Source organism: Schistocerca serialis, chromosome 1 (assembly GCF_023864345.2).
Source record: "Schistocerca serialis cubense isolate TAMUIC-IGC-003099 chromosome 1, iqSchSeri2.2, whole genome shotgun sequence".
Lineage (NCBI taxonomy): Eukaryota > Metazoa > Arthropoda > Insecta > Orthoptera > Acrididae > Schistocerca > Schistocerca serialis.
This window is the reverse complement of record NC_064638.1, coordinates 929,000,591-929,015,373: the sequence shown is the minus strand read 5'-3', so window position 1 is coordinate 929,015,373 and position 14,783 is coordinate 929,000,591. Positions and strand designations below refer to the sequence as shown.

The 14,783-nt window shown below is 40.1% G+C and overlaps 1 protein-coding gene across 2 annotated transcripts in view; it reads left to right on the top strand.

Annotated features, from left to right (window-relative positions):
* The window catches only part of LOC126412402 (serine protease svh-1-like), a 467,630-nt gene that overhangs the window by 251,119 nt on the left and 201,728 nt on the right, over positions 1-14,783 (top strand). For both annotated transcript variants that reach the window (XM_050081990.1, XM_050082000.1), the window contains one exon: positions 3,506-3,665. In XM_050081990.1, the coding sequence (XP_049937947.1) occupies positions 3,506-3,665 (160 nt within the window). The remainder of the gene's footprint in view (positions 1-3,505; positions 3,666-14,783) is intronic.

Sequence of the window (14,783 nt, the reverse complement as noted above, 5' to 3'; positions counted from 1 at the left end):
GTGGGATTATTGACTTAAATGGTTGAAATGATCCCACTGCCCACTGAATGTTTTTGAAGTTTACACATTTTCTGGGAGCTTCCCAGTTCTCCCTTTGATTACCTGCAAAGCAGTGCCTCTCAGCGACTGAATCTCTTTGTATTGTCTGCCAGAGTGTATTGAGGGAAATGAGTCCTGAGGAGCACATCCAGCATCTCATATGCCATCCTTGTATACTCACCATCTTCCTCCTTAATTAGTTGATTTTCTGGTGAGGATGAAAATCTGGTACAGTAGCTGAATCTTCTAGAATGATAGTTTTGCTTGCTTAGTCACATGGTTGTATTTTGTCAGGGCTTCAAGATATTTTTTGCATTGTCCTTTCCTTATTGCAAGTTTGAAAAGTTATCTTACCAGTTTTCCTTGCACTTCCAGATTGTTGGTTTTCCTGGGTATATTTCTGTTTGTGCACTTCCTGGTGATTGGACAGTTTTCGAAATATGAGTTTGTAATGGAGGATGTTGGTGTGTCTGCCATTTCCTCGGGATCTACTGGATTTCTTATTGAAGATCTGACTTCAGATAAGCAGAAGTTGAGATCTTTCTATAACAGACTCTGTCTGTGTTCCTAGGATTCCTATAGGCAATGGTCTGTTTAACACCCACTTTCAATCTCTAACTTAACATACATGTGCTCAGATAAGAATGGCTCTAATGCCTACCCATTAGAGTGGACCCAAAAGTTATGTCAGGTACTTTTTCCCATCTTCTATTCCTGAAAGTAAATTCCCTATTGTTGTGTTCAAGGTTTTCAAGTTGCTATTGCTGCTTCCCCACACCAGGTTGTGGGCATTGTTATCACAACTAACCAACAGTTGTTCATTCTTCTGTTAGCAGCTGTCTACTAGTCTTGTCACTTCCAGGAGATGGAGTACTGTCATCAGAAGGTAAGTTGAGGCCCATACAATTACCCTTGCATTTCCTCCCTCACTCTGTTTCATAATGATGTCACTAAGTCCCTGGAACAAAAGGTAACCATTGGCATGAAATTCAGTTCTTTACATAAATGCATGTTTTGGAGTTCTTTAGATTTCTAGCACAAATAAACTTACCTTCAGTTCCTCCAATGCCTGAAATGTCTCTTTTATATAAACAGGATCCCTGGACCACAGCCACATCCCCTCTTGATGAAAACTTCTCAGGCTTCCATCCGGGTAGCTGCATTGAAAATCCGCGATGTTTTGATGAGTGTCATTCTCATCATCTTCTGGTTTCCATCTGGGTAGCTGCATCAAAATGTCATAGATTTTTGACGCAGCTACCCAGATGGAAGACCAATAAGATTTAATCAGCAGTATGCACCGGGAAAGCCTACATTCACATCCACCTCTTGCCTCCTGGTACATGATTCAGACAGCTGTTGCCCTTTTACTGTGTTGGAGGTTTATTTACAACACTTGTAGTCTCCAGCTTGGAGCTATGGTCACTTCTGATGTATCTGATTATCCTCATCATAACCTGCAAGAATCCTGAATAGACTTTCAGGTCCTGTTTTTGCATTACCCTCAGGAATTTTTCACAGACAGACACCACAAGGGTTTGCCTGACCAATATAACCTTTTGACTGATTACCCTCCAGTCCTGTGTTGAGACCTTCTGTGGTCATACCTTCTTGAAGAGAATCTTTGGAGAAGTACCCTTGTTTCAGTACCAAAATTGACATCTTTGTGGTCTTGAAGATTCGCACCATCTACATAAGACAGGTCACCAATTTCATATCCTTACAGACAAAGAGTCTTTGTCCATGTAAACCGACCTGAATTGGGGGCCTGTGCTTGCTTCCTCCCCTTTCTTCTCAAAGAGATCCGTCTGAACAATCTGCTGCTAGGTCATGTTGACAGGTGGGTATCCCTATTGGATAACCACATTCCTGCAGCACTATGGGTCTGTTTCCCTATTTCTTGCCTCAGCTTTTATCTATCTGATTATCCTGAGAAGTGAGAGTATTAGATTCTTCCCTCTCTTGTTCCCTGGCTTAGAGGTAGGTCTGACTACCCCCTTCTTTCACCTCTCAGTGACAAGTTCCACTACTTGGACGTGCCTGTCACCTGATCCAGCTGTAGAAACAGATTCCATCAGTTCCAGCCCAAACACTGTGTGTTTGAAGACTCATCACATCCTTCAGTTTTTGTTTTATTTTGTTCTTTGTTCTCCATTTTGGCCCCACAAGAATTGGGGATTTATTCGTCAAGGGCACAGAGCCCCAAGCAGTGCAAGGTTAATTACCTAGGGAGGTTGTTGGGTATCCACGAGGCTCCATAAATGACATATCGGCCCATGTGCTATGCACTCCTAGACACAGATTGCGTCACATCTTGGTTTGGGTATCTGGGGAATTGAGGAAGGACTGTTGTAATGGATATGGGAGGGATGTTGTGGGACACTCTTTGTCCACTTCAAGTGCTGATGCCTTTCTGGTATGGGAGACCCTGCCAGTAGCTGCACTACAGCAGGATCAGTGCTTCAACAAGGCATTGTCCCCTAGAGAGACTACTACAGGAAATAAACACATTGCCTGGTGGCCAGGTTGACAGTTCATACCTTGTTCTTGAAGCCTCTGTACACCAATTCACAAAAAAATATTATTTTGCTTTCTGGATTTGGAATTTTCTGCATGTTCTTGATTGTGATACTGACTTTGTTTATAGATACTGATTTGAGCTCATGTTACCTGCAGTTGTAGCATTGATTCTCCTCTACATTTCTACCATCAGCTTAGTGTAAATCTTGATTTGTGGAAATGACCTGCGAAGTTTATTTCAAATTATAGCATTAAATTTTCTCCTTCTGTTGTTTGCTCCCATCAAGGGCTTTTCAATACTCTGTTAATGGAGATATTATTTCTGTGCACATGCACAGTTTCGGTTCCAAGGGGCCTGATATGGATGTTTGTGTGTGCCTGTGAAGAACAATACTGGACACACAAATGCACTGATGCCATTTCAACAAGTTGGCTGTCACAGTTTCCTTCTGTCACTCTGACAAGCACTGGCTGCCATCTTATTTATCTTCTTTGAAATATACTGTTGTCTGTGTGCTATTTACAAATGATGCAAGATAATTGTAGCATTATTTGCTTATGTGCCATAGTTTGTACAGTGCTAATGAGGTAATAGTATCACATATTTCACGTCAGTTGCATTATATTTCCAAAATTTGTTGTGGCTTTTATCATTTGTCATTAAGTTTCTTCTGCAGTGGTTGTTTGTATCAAAAGAATGACTCATTGGCCCTCAGTAGAAGATTCAGTATTGTGTTCATATCTGTGTTACTGTCCAGTCTGTTGTGAACAATTTATTTCTTAATAATGACTTTTTACACATTTCATTTTGTAGCTCATATTATTCACTTTATAAATGGATGCCATCTGTGTTCTCTAGCTGTTCAATTTCTTCATAACAATGAATTACTTGCTCTGCTTCAGTTACAGCAATGAATGTTATATATATCTACTTATTATTTTCCAGGGAAGATGAGAAACTCTGTTTGCTTGCAGACAGTAACAGTGGCTTATCTGGCCACCTATTCCCATACCATGAATGGGACTACTATGAAAAGAGGTCTCTGACAATTAGCTGTGAAAATATGTTTTTATGCAAGAACATGAAATGCATCAATTCTTCTAAGGTGAGCACACTTCATATCAACAAAACCAACAAAATATATTTTGCAATATTTGAACACAATTTTCCATACATGTCTTGTTTCTTATAAAGATATCTGCAGCAGGAACATTTATTATGACTGTATCTCATAGGAGCAGGTTAAAATTTCCTTTCCACAATTATGTCATAGGTTCCCCCGTTTTTCTCTAAACATTTCATGTAAATGCCAGGATATTTCCTTAAAAACTGTTGTGGTTGATCTCACCCCTCTTTCTTTTGGAACTCCTCTAGTGCCGTATTTCTGATTAACCAAGTGTCAGTAAGACATTGGAAACATATATATATATATATATTTTTATTTTTTTTTTTTTTTAACTGGGGAATTGCAGTCATCAAGCTCTATTCCCATGTGTTTGCTAGTGTTTCACTCTGATACACACCTAAAACACAAAGTAATTCCTGAATCTGCCTTAATTAAATCACAGCTGGCCTGTGTTAGTAAAGAACTAGCAAAATATTCATCATCATCATCTTGGACAGTTTCCAGCCACTGGCTGGGTCTGTCGGGAACACAAGTCTCTCCATCGTGTTCTGTCTTTCCACCATTCCCCCTCTTCCACCTTCGTCCAGTTCTCTCCTCTTCTCGTCACACATTCCTTCACTCCCTTCACCCATCTATCTCTTGGTCTTCCTCTGGGCCTCTTCCCCTCCAGTTGCAGATCAAACATCCTCTTTGGAATTCTTCCCTCATCCATTCTCTTCATGTGTCCATACCACTGCAGTCTTGATTTTTCTATCCTGTCCTGTACTGGTTCCTCCTTTAGTCTTTCCCTCACATACACATTCTTTCCCTCACATACACATTTCGCAATCTGTCTCGTCTCGTTACACTCAACCTGCTCCTCTGGAACTTCATTTCGCTAGCCTGTATTCTACTTTTGTCGCTTTTGTGCATTACCCATGTCTCACTTCCGTATGTCAATATGGGGACAAAGTAGGTTCGGTATATAATTCCCTTGGATTTCTGTGGCACCTCCTTGCTCCAAATAAGCCCCCTAATGCATTTGTAGAACTGCCCTGCTTTTCTGCACCTTTCATTTATTTCCATTGCGTTTCCCCCCTTACTTTCAATCATGCTTCCCAGGTACTTGAAGTTCTCTACCACTTGTAGTTTTTCCCCTCCACAAGTTATATCCACATTTGGCCTATTCTTCTTCCTTGTTGTGACAATTATTTCACTTTTCTTTGCAGAGAAATGCATTCCATATTGTGCTGCCGTTGCCTCCCATACATCTAACTGCTCTTGCACCTCCTTCTCGCAATTTCCCCATAACATCAGGTCATCGGCAAAAAGCACTGCTTTCATTTTATGATCTCCAATTGCATCTGATACTTGCTGTAGGATTTCATCCATAACAATAATAAACAATAAAGGCGAAAGTGCACTTCCCTGTCGCAGCCCATTTTCCAGCTTGAACCATTCAGTACGTTCCCTCCCCACTTTCACACAACTCTCACTTCCCTCATATATTTTTCTGACTTTTCGTGTTATCTCTTCATCTATCCCTTTTGCGTTCAGCACATCCCAGAGCTTGTCCCTACAGATACTGTCATACGCCTTCTCAATATCTAAAAAGGCCATGATTAAGTCCTTCCCGTACTCATAGTGCCTTTCCTGCAGTTGCCTTACCGCAAATATGAGGTCCGTTGTTGATCTTCCCGGTCTGAAACCATACTGCTCCTCTTGCAGTCTACTTTCAATACTGCTTCTTATTCTCTTCTCCAGGATCTTTTCATAGATTTTTCCACAGTGGCATAGCAGGGTGATTCCTCTATAGTTCTCACATCTCCTTTTATCCCCTTTCTTGAAGATCGGGACTATAATTCCTTTCTTCCAATCCTCAGGAATTCTGTTCTCCTTCCACACCACCCTCAGCACTCTGTATAGCCACTGGGTTCCTACTTCTCCTGCTGCTCGTATCATATCCACTGTTACTTCGTCCCAACCTGGTGCCTTGCCCCCTTTCATCCTCTTTATGGCTTCTTCCACTTCATTCCAAGTTAGATCATCAATTTCCCCACTATTATAATCGTCTGCTGCTTTAGGCTCTCCATCCCTGTTAGTTACCCGCTTGGCAGCATTCAACAGATCTTCAAAGTACTCCTTCCAAATCTTTTTGAGCTCATGCATTTCCTCCACAACTCTTCCATTATTATCCATGATCCTCAGGCACTCGCTTCTGTCGTTCCTCTTATTTCTTACCATGGTGTAAAGTACTTTTTTGTTCCCTTCACTGTCCTCTTCTAACATTCTTGTCCATTTTTCCATCCACTTCTTCTTCTCCGCCCTTACTATGGTCTGTGCCGCTTTCTTGCTTTCCTTATATTTTACCCTAGCTTCCTCTGTTCGGGTCTGGAACCATTCTCTGAAGGCTTTGTTCTTTTGAAGTACTGCCTCTTTGCATATGTTGTTCCACCATGGGGTTTCCTTACTTCTCCTCTTTGTGCTAGTTCTTCCGCACACAGACTCAGCTGCCTCAACTAGAGCCCTCTTAAAATCTCCCCATTCTTCTTCCACTGTTCTCTGATCTTCCTTTGGCAGCTTCTTCCTGATCAGTGTCTGGTACTGGGTCCTCCGTTCATCCTCTTTCAGCATCCATGTCTTCAACCTTTTCTCCTGTATATCTGTTGCCCTCCTATCTTTTTTCTCTCTCAGGGTGGCTACCAACAGCCGATGGTCACTGTCTAAGGCCTCAGATGGAATGACCTTAACATCTGTGAGGCTGCTCACCATCTGCCTATCCACTAGTACATAGTCTACTACTGAAGTTTGGGACCAGTCTCCACTGTACCAAGTTATTTTGTGGCTACTTCTCTTCTTGTACCAGGAATTTGCGATTGCCAGCCCATTCCTCTTGCAGAATTCCAGCAACAATTTTCCTTCTCTATTTCGGTTCCCCCAGCCCTCTGGTCCCATTATCTCCTCGAATCCTTTCCTGTCTGTGCCAACATGTGCATTGAGGTCCCCTATTATAATCTGATTACCTCCATTTAGCTGCTTTTGCATGTCATCTTCAAATTCCTCCTTCTCTTTTTTTGTACACCCCACCTGTGGGGCATATGCTTGGATGATTTCAATGCTTTTTCCTTTCACTCGTACTCTGGCTTTTATCATTCGATCATTGATACCTTCCACCTCCTCCTGCAGACCCTCTCTGACCACTATTGCCACTCCATTTCTTCCCCTCTCATTCCCTATCCAGTACAGTTTACATCCTTTACTTAGTGGTTTTTCACCACTTTTTCAAATTCATTGAGTACATCTGTGTCTCCCACTTTATTTTTGTGAGTTACTTTGAACCTAAGTGAGATGTCAAATGAGTCAAGTTATACATTGACAGTCAGAAGCAGTTACAATTGGCTACTTCTATGAAATAACACACACACACAAACACACACACACACACACACACACACACACACACACATTGTACTTAATAATGTTACTGTTGTTTTCAAACTGTGGTTGACTGTTGACAATAAACGTCATAAGGAAGTTAGTGTACTGTCAACAGGCTCTATGTAAAGAGCTGCTGAGAAGAACTTATAGAGTATTACCATCCTACCCTCTGTTACTTCAGTGTAGCCATTTTAGGCAAGGAGGAGGATCAAAATAATAATTAAAATAAAATGTACTCATCTGGTTCTTATAGCTTCTTGCCAATGTCATTGCTTGTAGAAAACATGTCTCACTGAAAACAATACTTTTGTCTAGGTGGTATGGTCAAGCTCTTGTAGGTTTGACAGTTTAGACACTGTGTGATTAAACTTCTTCATCATTCCTTTTATTTTAATCATTTCATATTTCACTACAATTTCACAAATCTGTCTCCATTCTGACACAATCCATACATTTGAACACAACAACTTCATATCAACCACTCCATAACTTCTTCTCGTACCGTCTCCATAACAACTGCCACTGACTCAAAGAAGAACAAAGATAATACAAAAGGTCTCAACTGAGCTGACACCTTGGAGGCATTTGACTCTGATTCAGAGCTTAACAATTTGAGGACCACCCACTTAGAAAAAATTTGGGCCCAGAAGACTAGATATGTATGTCATCATTTAAAATTTCACTGACACATTTGTGTTTGATATGTCTTAATGGGTAAGACATGCAAAAAGAGAGCAATGTTTATGTGAAAGCTTAGCTTTTCCTGCAGCTGTACTGTATGTATATTTTGGCAAGCTCCCATATCTGCAGTGATATACATTCCAATTTTCGTACCAAACTTGCAGTTAGTGCAGATCAGTACATCATTTGTAATACCTTGCAAATAATGTAGCGTGTATTTGATGGCATTTTGTTGCTCTTCTCTCAGATTGCTGCTGAACTGTGTTAAATATGTTGTTGGATGTGCTAAATCTGGGCTTGTATCCATTGTCTAGTAAAGAAAAATTTTGACTGTGGTTCAGTATTTTGATGCACCCTGTTCACTGAGCTTGCCTCAAGCTTTAAACCATAATAAACCCATTGGTTAGCTACTGATGGCAGCATACCCTACTTATACAAGAATTCATCAGGTGTTTCATTTCATCTAATGCCAGACTGATGCAACTCATAGGTCAACTTTTCAAGTCTCCACATCCACTCACCAATATTCAGTCCTTCCATACCTGGTATGCTGTTGATTTTTCTTTTTTCTTTTCAGTAGATCTGTGAAACCCCTGGCTAGTTTCACATACACTTCATCTTTTATGTTGGCCATCAAATTTACCACAACATGTAAATGATAAATTTCCCAATCTCGTTCAACTGCAATTCCCTACAAGTAATTACAATTCATGCTCTTTATCTGGCATTTCTTCCACTCTCGTCACATTTCCACTCAAAATTCATTTTGTTCATATCATCTTTGTGTTGTTAGTGCATGACACACAAATGCCCAGGTCCAGTTTCACATTAAATTTTTCAGTTCTTGTGGCTGCTTCTTGTTGTTTGTTTTTATCATCAACTGATGTGACTTCCTGAATGATTTATTGACCTGCGAAATGTTACAATATGCCAATATGCACACCTGAAAGCTTTGGCAACATCAGGGATAATGCCAACAGAGTAATTTTTATTGCTTATTTCTTGAGATTATATACTGATTTTTTTTTTTTTTTTTTTTTTTTTTTTTTTTTTTTTTTAAATATAAAAGCCTCTATGGAAGCCAAATTCAGGTCCTATTAGAAGGATGTTCTCAAAGATGGTTCAGTATTCTGTTGTAATATACCTTTTCAAATGTTTTTGAGAACAGGGGAAGGAGGAACATAGGTCTATAATTAAAAGTCAGTTACATATCTCCACTTTCATAAATAGGTGTTTCTACCATATATATCAGCCTCTCAGGAAATATGTCTTAGCTCACTGACTCATTACAACAGCAGCTCAAAGGCTGCAGAAGATTTTAGCACTTTGGTTGAATGCCATCATAACTGGAAGAACAAGCGATTTTTAGTGAGCTGATGATTTTTGTGATCTCTGTAACTGATAATTTAGCAAAACTGATTTATTGTGGAGGGATATGCAGTGCAATCTAACTAAATCTAATGGATCTGCCTTTGATTGACCATTTTTTGCCTCTCTTTTGTTAAACTGCTATTAGGAAGAGTTCATTGAATTTAATGGCCAGTGATGTGAATGTTACATCATTTGTTTGAGTACTACTGTTATAATGGAGTTTAACAGTATTTATTCATTTCAGGCTTAATAGTGCTCCAAATTTTTCTTGTCTTGCTCTTGGAATTTTGAATTCTTTGTGCATAGTACATGGTGTATGGTCCTTTGATGACTGAAGAATTGTGTAATATTGTTTGTATTTCATTTTTAAGTCTTGATTAGTGCTAGATCTCTACATAAAATAAAGCTCTGTCTCCCTAACACTGGATACATTTTGTTTCATAAAATACTGTGCTGCATCAATGTAACTGCTGTGGTCCTCTTCAGGGCAATTCACTGTCTCAAGTCTGTCAAAACATTGGCAGTTTAGCTGTTGTAATAGTTGCAATGACACTCAGTACCCAAAATTATTTTATCCAAAATGACACTGGCCATGGAAGCCTATGAACTTATACTGGATACGTTCAGCACCCTTTCCCTTGGTATTCACTGTAACAGTCCCTGCTGCACTGTGAAAGAAAACTCTATCCATATTATTGTAAGAATATTTTTAGGAGGAGCCTTAACTATAGAAAGTATGTCACGAAGTGGTGGATTGGGAAATACTCATCTGCAGCTCCTTGCTGTTGATAGGTACGAGGGAAATAAAATACCTCCTATTGACCAAAGACATCAGAGAGAAAACTCAATTAAGAAATCCAGCTATTACAGGCCCAGCAAGCCAATAGTGGGTAAAATGCATACTGTCATACATGCAACAAGCTGTGAGTGAATGGAAACAGTAGAAGATGATCCATCTGTTCCCAAGGATTAAGAGTTAATACATTGAACACACAGACACTGACTGGGAAGGTGAGGAAGTGGTGTACTTGACAAATAGAAGGAGACTAGATATTCTATTCTAGGACTGTTAGAAATTTAGTGGAAGAGTAAAGGAAGTAGAATTGGGGAGTAGACAAAGGCTGTACTCATGTGGGATTGAGGAAGAAGGAAGACAAGAGTGACACTAGCTATGAGAGCAGGGTTAAAAGAGGAGGTGAAAGGAGTAACTGAAAGGATCATGAAAGGCAGAGTGAAAGTGAAAGGGGCACATATTTGCCCCAAAAGCTGGGTGTTCTGCTAAAGAGGAGGAAGATTTTTGAAGAGGAAATGCAGGGACAACTACTAGACAGAAGGTAATTATAATGAGATACCTAAATGCACAAGTGGACAAGGAAAGAGAAGCATATTGATAGTGGAGGAATGGGGGAGGAGAAGGATGAAGGACAATAATGTTAGACTTCTCTAAAAGGAATGAAACAGCAGTAGGCAACACCCGCTTTATGAAGAAAGAAATTCATAAGAAAATGTGGTACAGTGATGATTTATTGAGTAAATCTGTAATAGATTATATGGTGTGTGACCAATTCACAAAAAGAACTGTCACCTCCAATGTCCTAGATAGCGATCACTGTCTTTTTGTAGTGATAAACAGTGGAATTAAAGAGGAAAAAAGTGGCAGAAAGAAAGGAATGGAAGATAAGGACGTTGAAGTTAAAAGAAAATAGATTTAAAAAATCAGAAAATAGTAAACAGCATCATATCAATGGATGAAATGCAGTCAGTAGAGGAGGAATGGGAATGTTCAAAACAATGGTGGTGGAAGCAGCAGAAAGAGTTTTGCAGAAGAACTAGTACTATGAAACCCTGGTAAGTTCCCTAGTGAAATGTTAGATAAGGCAGGAAGTTGTAAAGAAAAACAAAGCATTTTGTGTATGCTTTCAGAAGAGAGCAGAAGGAGCAAGAAAGGAAGACCAGAAGAAAATAGTAGTGCAAAATTTTTTGGTGCATGTCAAAACCCTCTTTTAGACAATTGGAAGTGTAGAAAAGTGTGAAAAAGTATTGAAAACTAGCATCACGTGTAAGGAACGCAGTAATTCAATGCATTTTTGATGTGCTAAAATTGATTCATCAATGATAGAAAATAGCGAATTGATGTTGTTGTTGTTGTTGTGGTCTTCAGTCCTGAGACTGGTTCGATGCAGCTCTCCATGCTACTCTATCCTGTGCAAGCTTTTTCATCTCCCAGTACCTACTGCAACCTACATCCTTCTGAATCTGCTTAGTGTATTCATCTCTTGGTCTCCCTCTACGATTTTTACCCTCCACGCTGCCCTCCAATACTAAATTGGTGATCCCTTGATGCCTCAGAACATGTCCTACCAACCGATCCCTTCTTCTGGTCAAGTTGTGCCACAAACTTCTCTTCTCCCCAATCCTATTCAATACTTCCTCATTAGTTATGTGATCTACCCATCTAATCTTTAGCATTCTTCTGTAGCACCACATTTCGAAAGCTTCTATTCTCTTCTTGTCCAAACTATTTATCGTCCATGTTTCACTTCCGTACATGGCTACACTCCATACGAATACTTTCAGAAATGACTTCCTGACACTTAAATCAATACTGGATGTTAACAAATTTCTCTTCTTCAGAAACGCTTTCCTTGCCATTGCCAGCCTACATTTTATATCCTCTCTACTTCGACCATCATCAGTTATTTTGCTCCCCAAATAGCAAAACTCCTTTACTACTTTAAGTGCCTCATTTCCGAATCTAATTCCCCCAGCATCACCCGACTTAATTAGACTACATTCCATTATCCTTGTTTTGCTTTTGTTGATGTTCATCTTATATCCTCCTTTCAAGACACTGTCCATTCCATTCAACTGCTCTTCCAAGTCCTTTGCTGTCTCTGACAGAATTACAATGTCATCAGCGAACCTCAAAGTTTTTATTTCTTCTCCATGAATTTTAATACCTACTCCAAATTTTTCTTTTGTTTCCTTTACTGCTTGCTCAATATACAGATTGAACAACATCGGGGAGAGGCTACAACCCTGTCTTACTCCCTTCCCAACCACTGCTTCCCTTTCATGCCCCTCGACTCTTATAACTGCCATCTGGTTTCTGTACAAATTGTAAATAGCCTTTCGCTCCCTGTATTTTACCCCTGCCACCTTTAGAATTTGAAAGAGAGTATTCCAGTCAACATTGTCAAAAGCTTTCTCTAAGTCTACAAATGCTAGAAACGTAGGTTTGCCTTTCCTTAATCTTTCTTCTAAGATAAGTCGTAAGGTCAGTATTGCCTCACGTGTTCCAGTGTTTCTATGGAATCCAAACTGATCTTCCCCGAGGTTGGCTTCTACTAGTTTTTCCATTCGTCTGTAAAGAATTCGTGTTAGTATTTTGCAGCTGTGACTTATTAAGCTGATAGTTCGGTAATTTTCACATCTGTCAACACCTGCTTTCTTTGGGATTGGAATTATTATATTCTTCTTGAAGTCTGAGGGTATTTCGCCTGTTTCATACATCTTGCTCACCAGATGGTAGAGTTTTGTCAGGACTGGCTCTCCCACGGCCGTCAGTAGTTCCAATGGAATATTGTCTACTCCGGGGGCCTTGTTTCGACTCAGGTCTTTCAGTGCTCTGTCAAACTCTTCACGCAGTATCATATCTCCCATTTCATCTTCATCTACATCCTCTTCCATTTCCATAATATTGTCCTCAAGTACATCGCCCTTGTATAGACCCTCTATATACTCCTTCCACCTTTCTGCTTTCCCTTCTTTGCTTAGAACTGGATTTCCATCTGAGCTCTTGATATTCATACAAGTCGTTCTCTTATCTCCAAAGGTCTCTTTAATTTTCCTGTAGGCGGTATCTATCTTACCCCTAGTGAGATAGGCCTCTACATCCTTACATTTGTCCTCTAGCCATCCCTGCTTAGCCATTTTGCACTTCCTGTCGATCTCATTTTTGAGACGTTTGTATTCCTTTTTGCCTGTTTCACTTACTGCATTTTTATATTTTCTCCTTTCATCAATTAAATTCAATATTTCTTCTGTTACCCAAGGATTTCTACTAGCCCTCGTCTTTTTACCTACTTGATCCTCTGCTGCTGTCACTACTTCATCCCTCAAAGCTACCCATTCTTCTTCTACTGTATTTAATTCCCCCATTCCTGTCAATTGCTCCCGTATGCTCTCCCTGAATCTCTGTACAACCTCTGGTTCTTTTAGTTTATCCAGGTCCCATCTCCTTAAATTCCCACCTTTTTGCAGTTTCTTCAGTTTTAATCTACAGGTCATAACCAATAGATTGTGGTCAGAGTCCACATCTGCCCCTGGAAATGTCTTACAATTTAAAATCTGGTTCCTAAATCTCTGTCTTACCATTACATAATCTATCTGATACCTTTTAGTATCTCCAGGGTTCTTCCATGTATACAACCTTCTTTCATGATTCTTAAACCAAGTGTTAGTTATGATTATGTTGTGCTCTGTGCAAAATTCAACCAGGCGGCTTCCTCTTTCATTTCTTAGCCCCAATCCATATTCACCTACTATGTTTTCTTCTCTCCCTTTTCCTACACTCGAATTCCAGTCACCCATGACTATTAAATTTTTGTCTCCCTTCACAATCTGAATAATTTCTTTTATTTCATCATACATTTCTTCAATTTCTTCGTCATCTGCAGAGCTAGTTGGCATATAAACTTGTACTACTGTAGTAGGTGTGGGCTTCGTATCTATCTTGGCCACAATAATGCGTTCACTATGCTGTTTGTAGTAGCTTACCCGCATTCCTATTTTCCTATTCATTATTAAACCTACTCCTGCATTACCCCTATTTGATTTTGTGTTTATAACCCTGTAGTCACCTGACCAGAAGTCTTGTTCCTCCTGCCACCGAACTTCACTAATTCCCACTATATCTAACTTCAACCTATCCATTTCCCTTTTTAAATTTTCTAACCTACCTGCCCGATTAAGGGATCTGACATTCCACGCTCCGATCCGTAGAACGCCAGTTTTCTTTCTCCTGATAACGACGTCCTCTTGAGTAGTCCCCGCCCGGAGATCCGAATGGGGGACTATTTTACCTCTGGAATATTTTACCCAAGAGGACGCCACCATCATGTAATCATACAGTAAAGCTGCATGCCCTCGGGAAAAATTACGGCTGTAGTTTCCCCTTGCTTTCAGCCGTTCGCAGTACCAGCACAGCAAGGCCGTTTTGGTTATTGTTACAAGGCCAGATCAGTCAATCATCCAGACTGTTGCCCTTGCAACTACTGAAAAGGCTGCTGCCCCTCTTCAGGAACCACACGTTTGTCTGGCCTCTCAACAGATACCCCTCCGTTGTGGTTGCACCTATGGTACGGCTATCTGTATCGCTGAGGCACGCAAGCCTCCCCACCAACGGCAAGGTCCATGGTTCATGGGGGGGGAGCGAATTGATGACAAGCTGGAACTGTAGTCAATGATGCCTTAAAAACTCTCGCAAAACTGCAAACAAAAATTGTGGCTGTAAGTGTGAATTACCAGCATTAGTTGAAGATTTAATAAATTAAATTCAGTCTCTTTAAGCTAAGTTTTCTTTAATTAGTAAAAAGGTAAACAAAAGTGATCAACAGCTTCCAACCA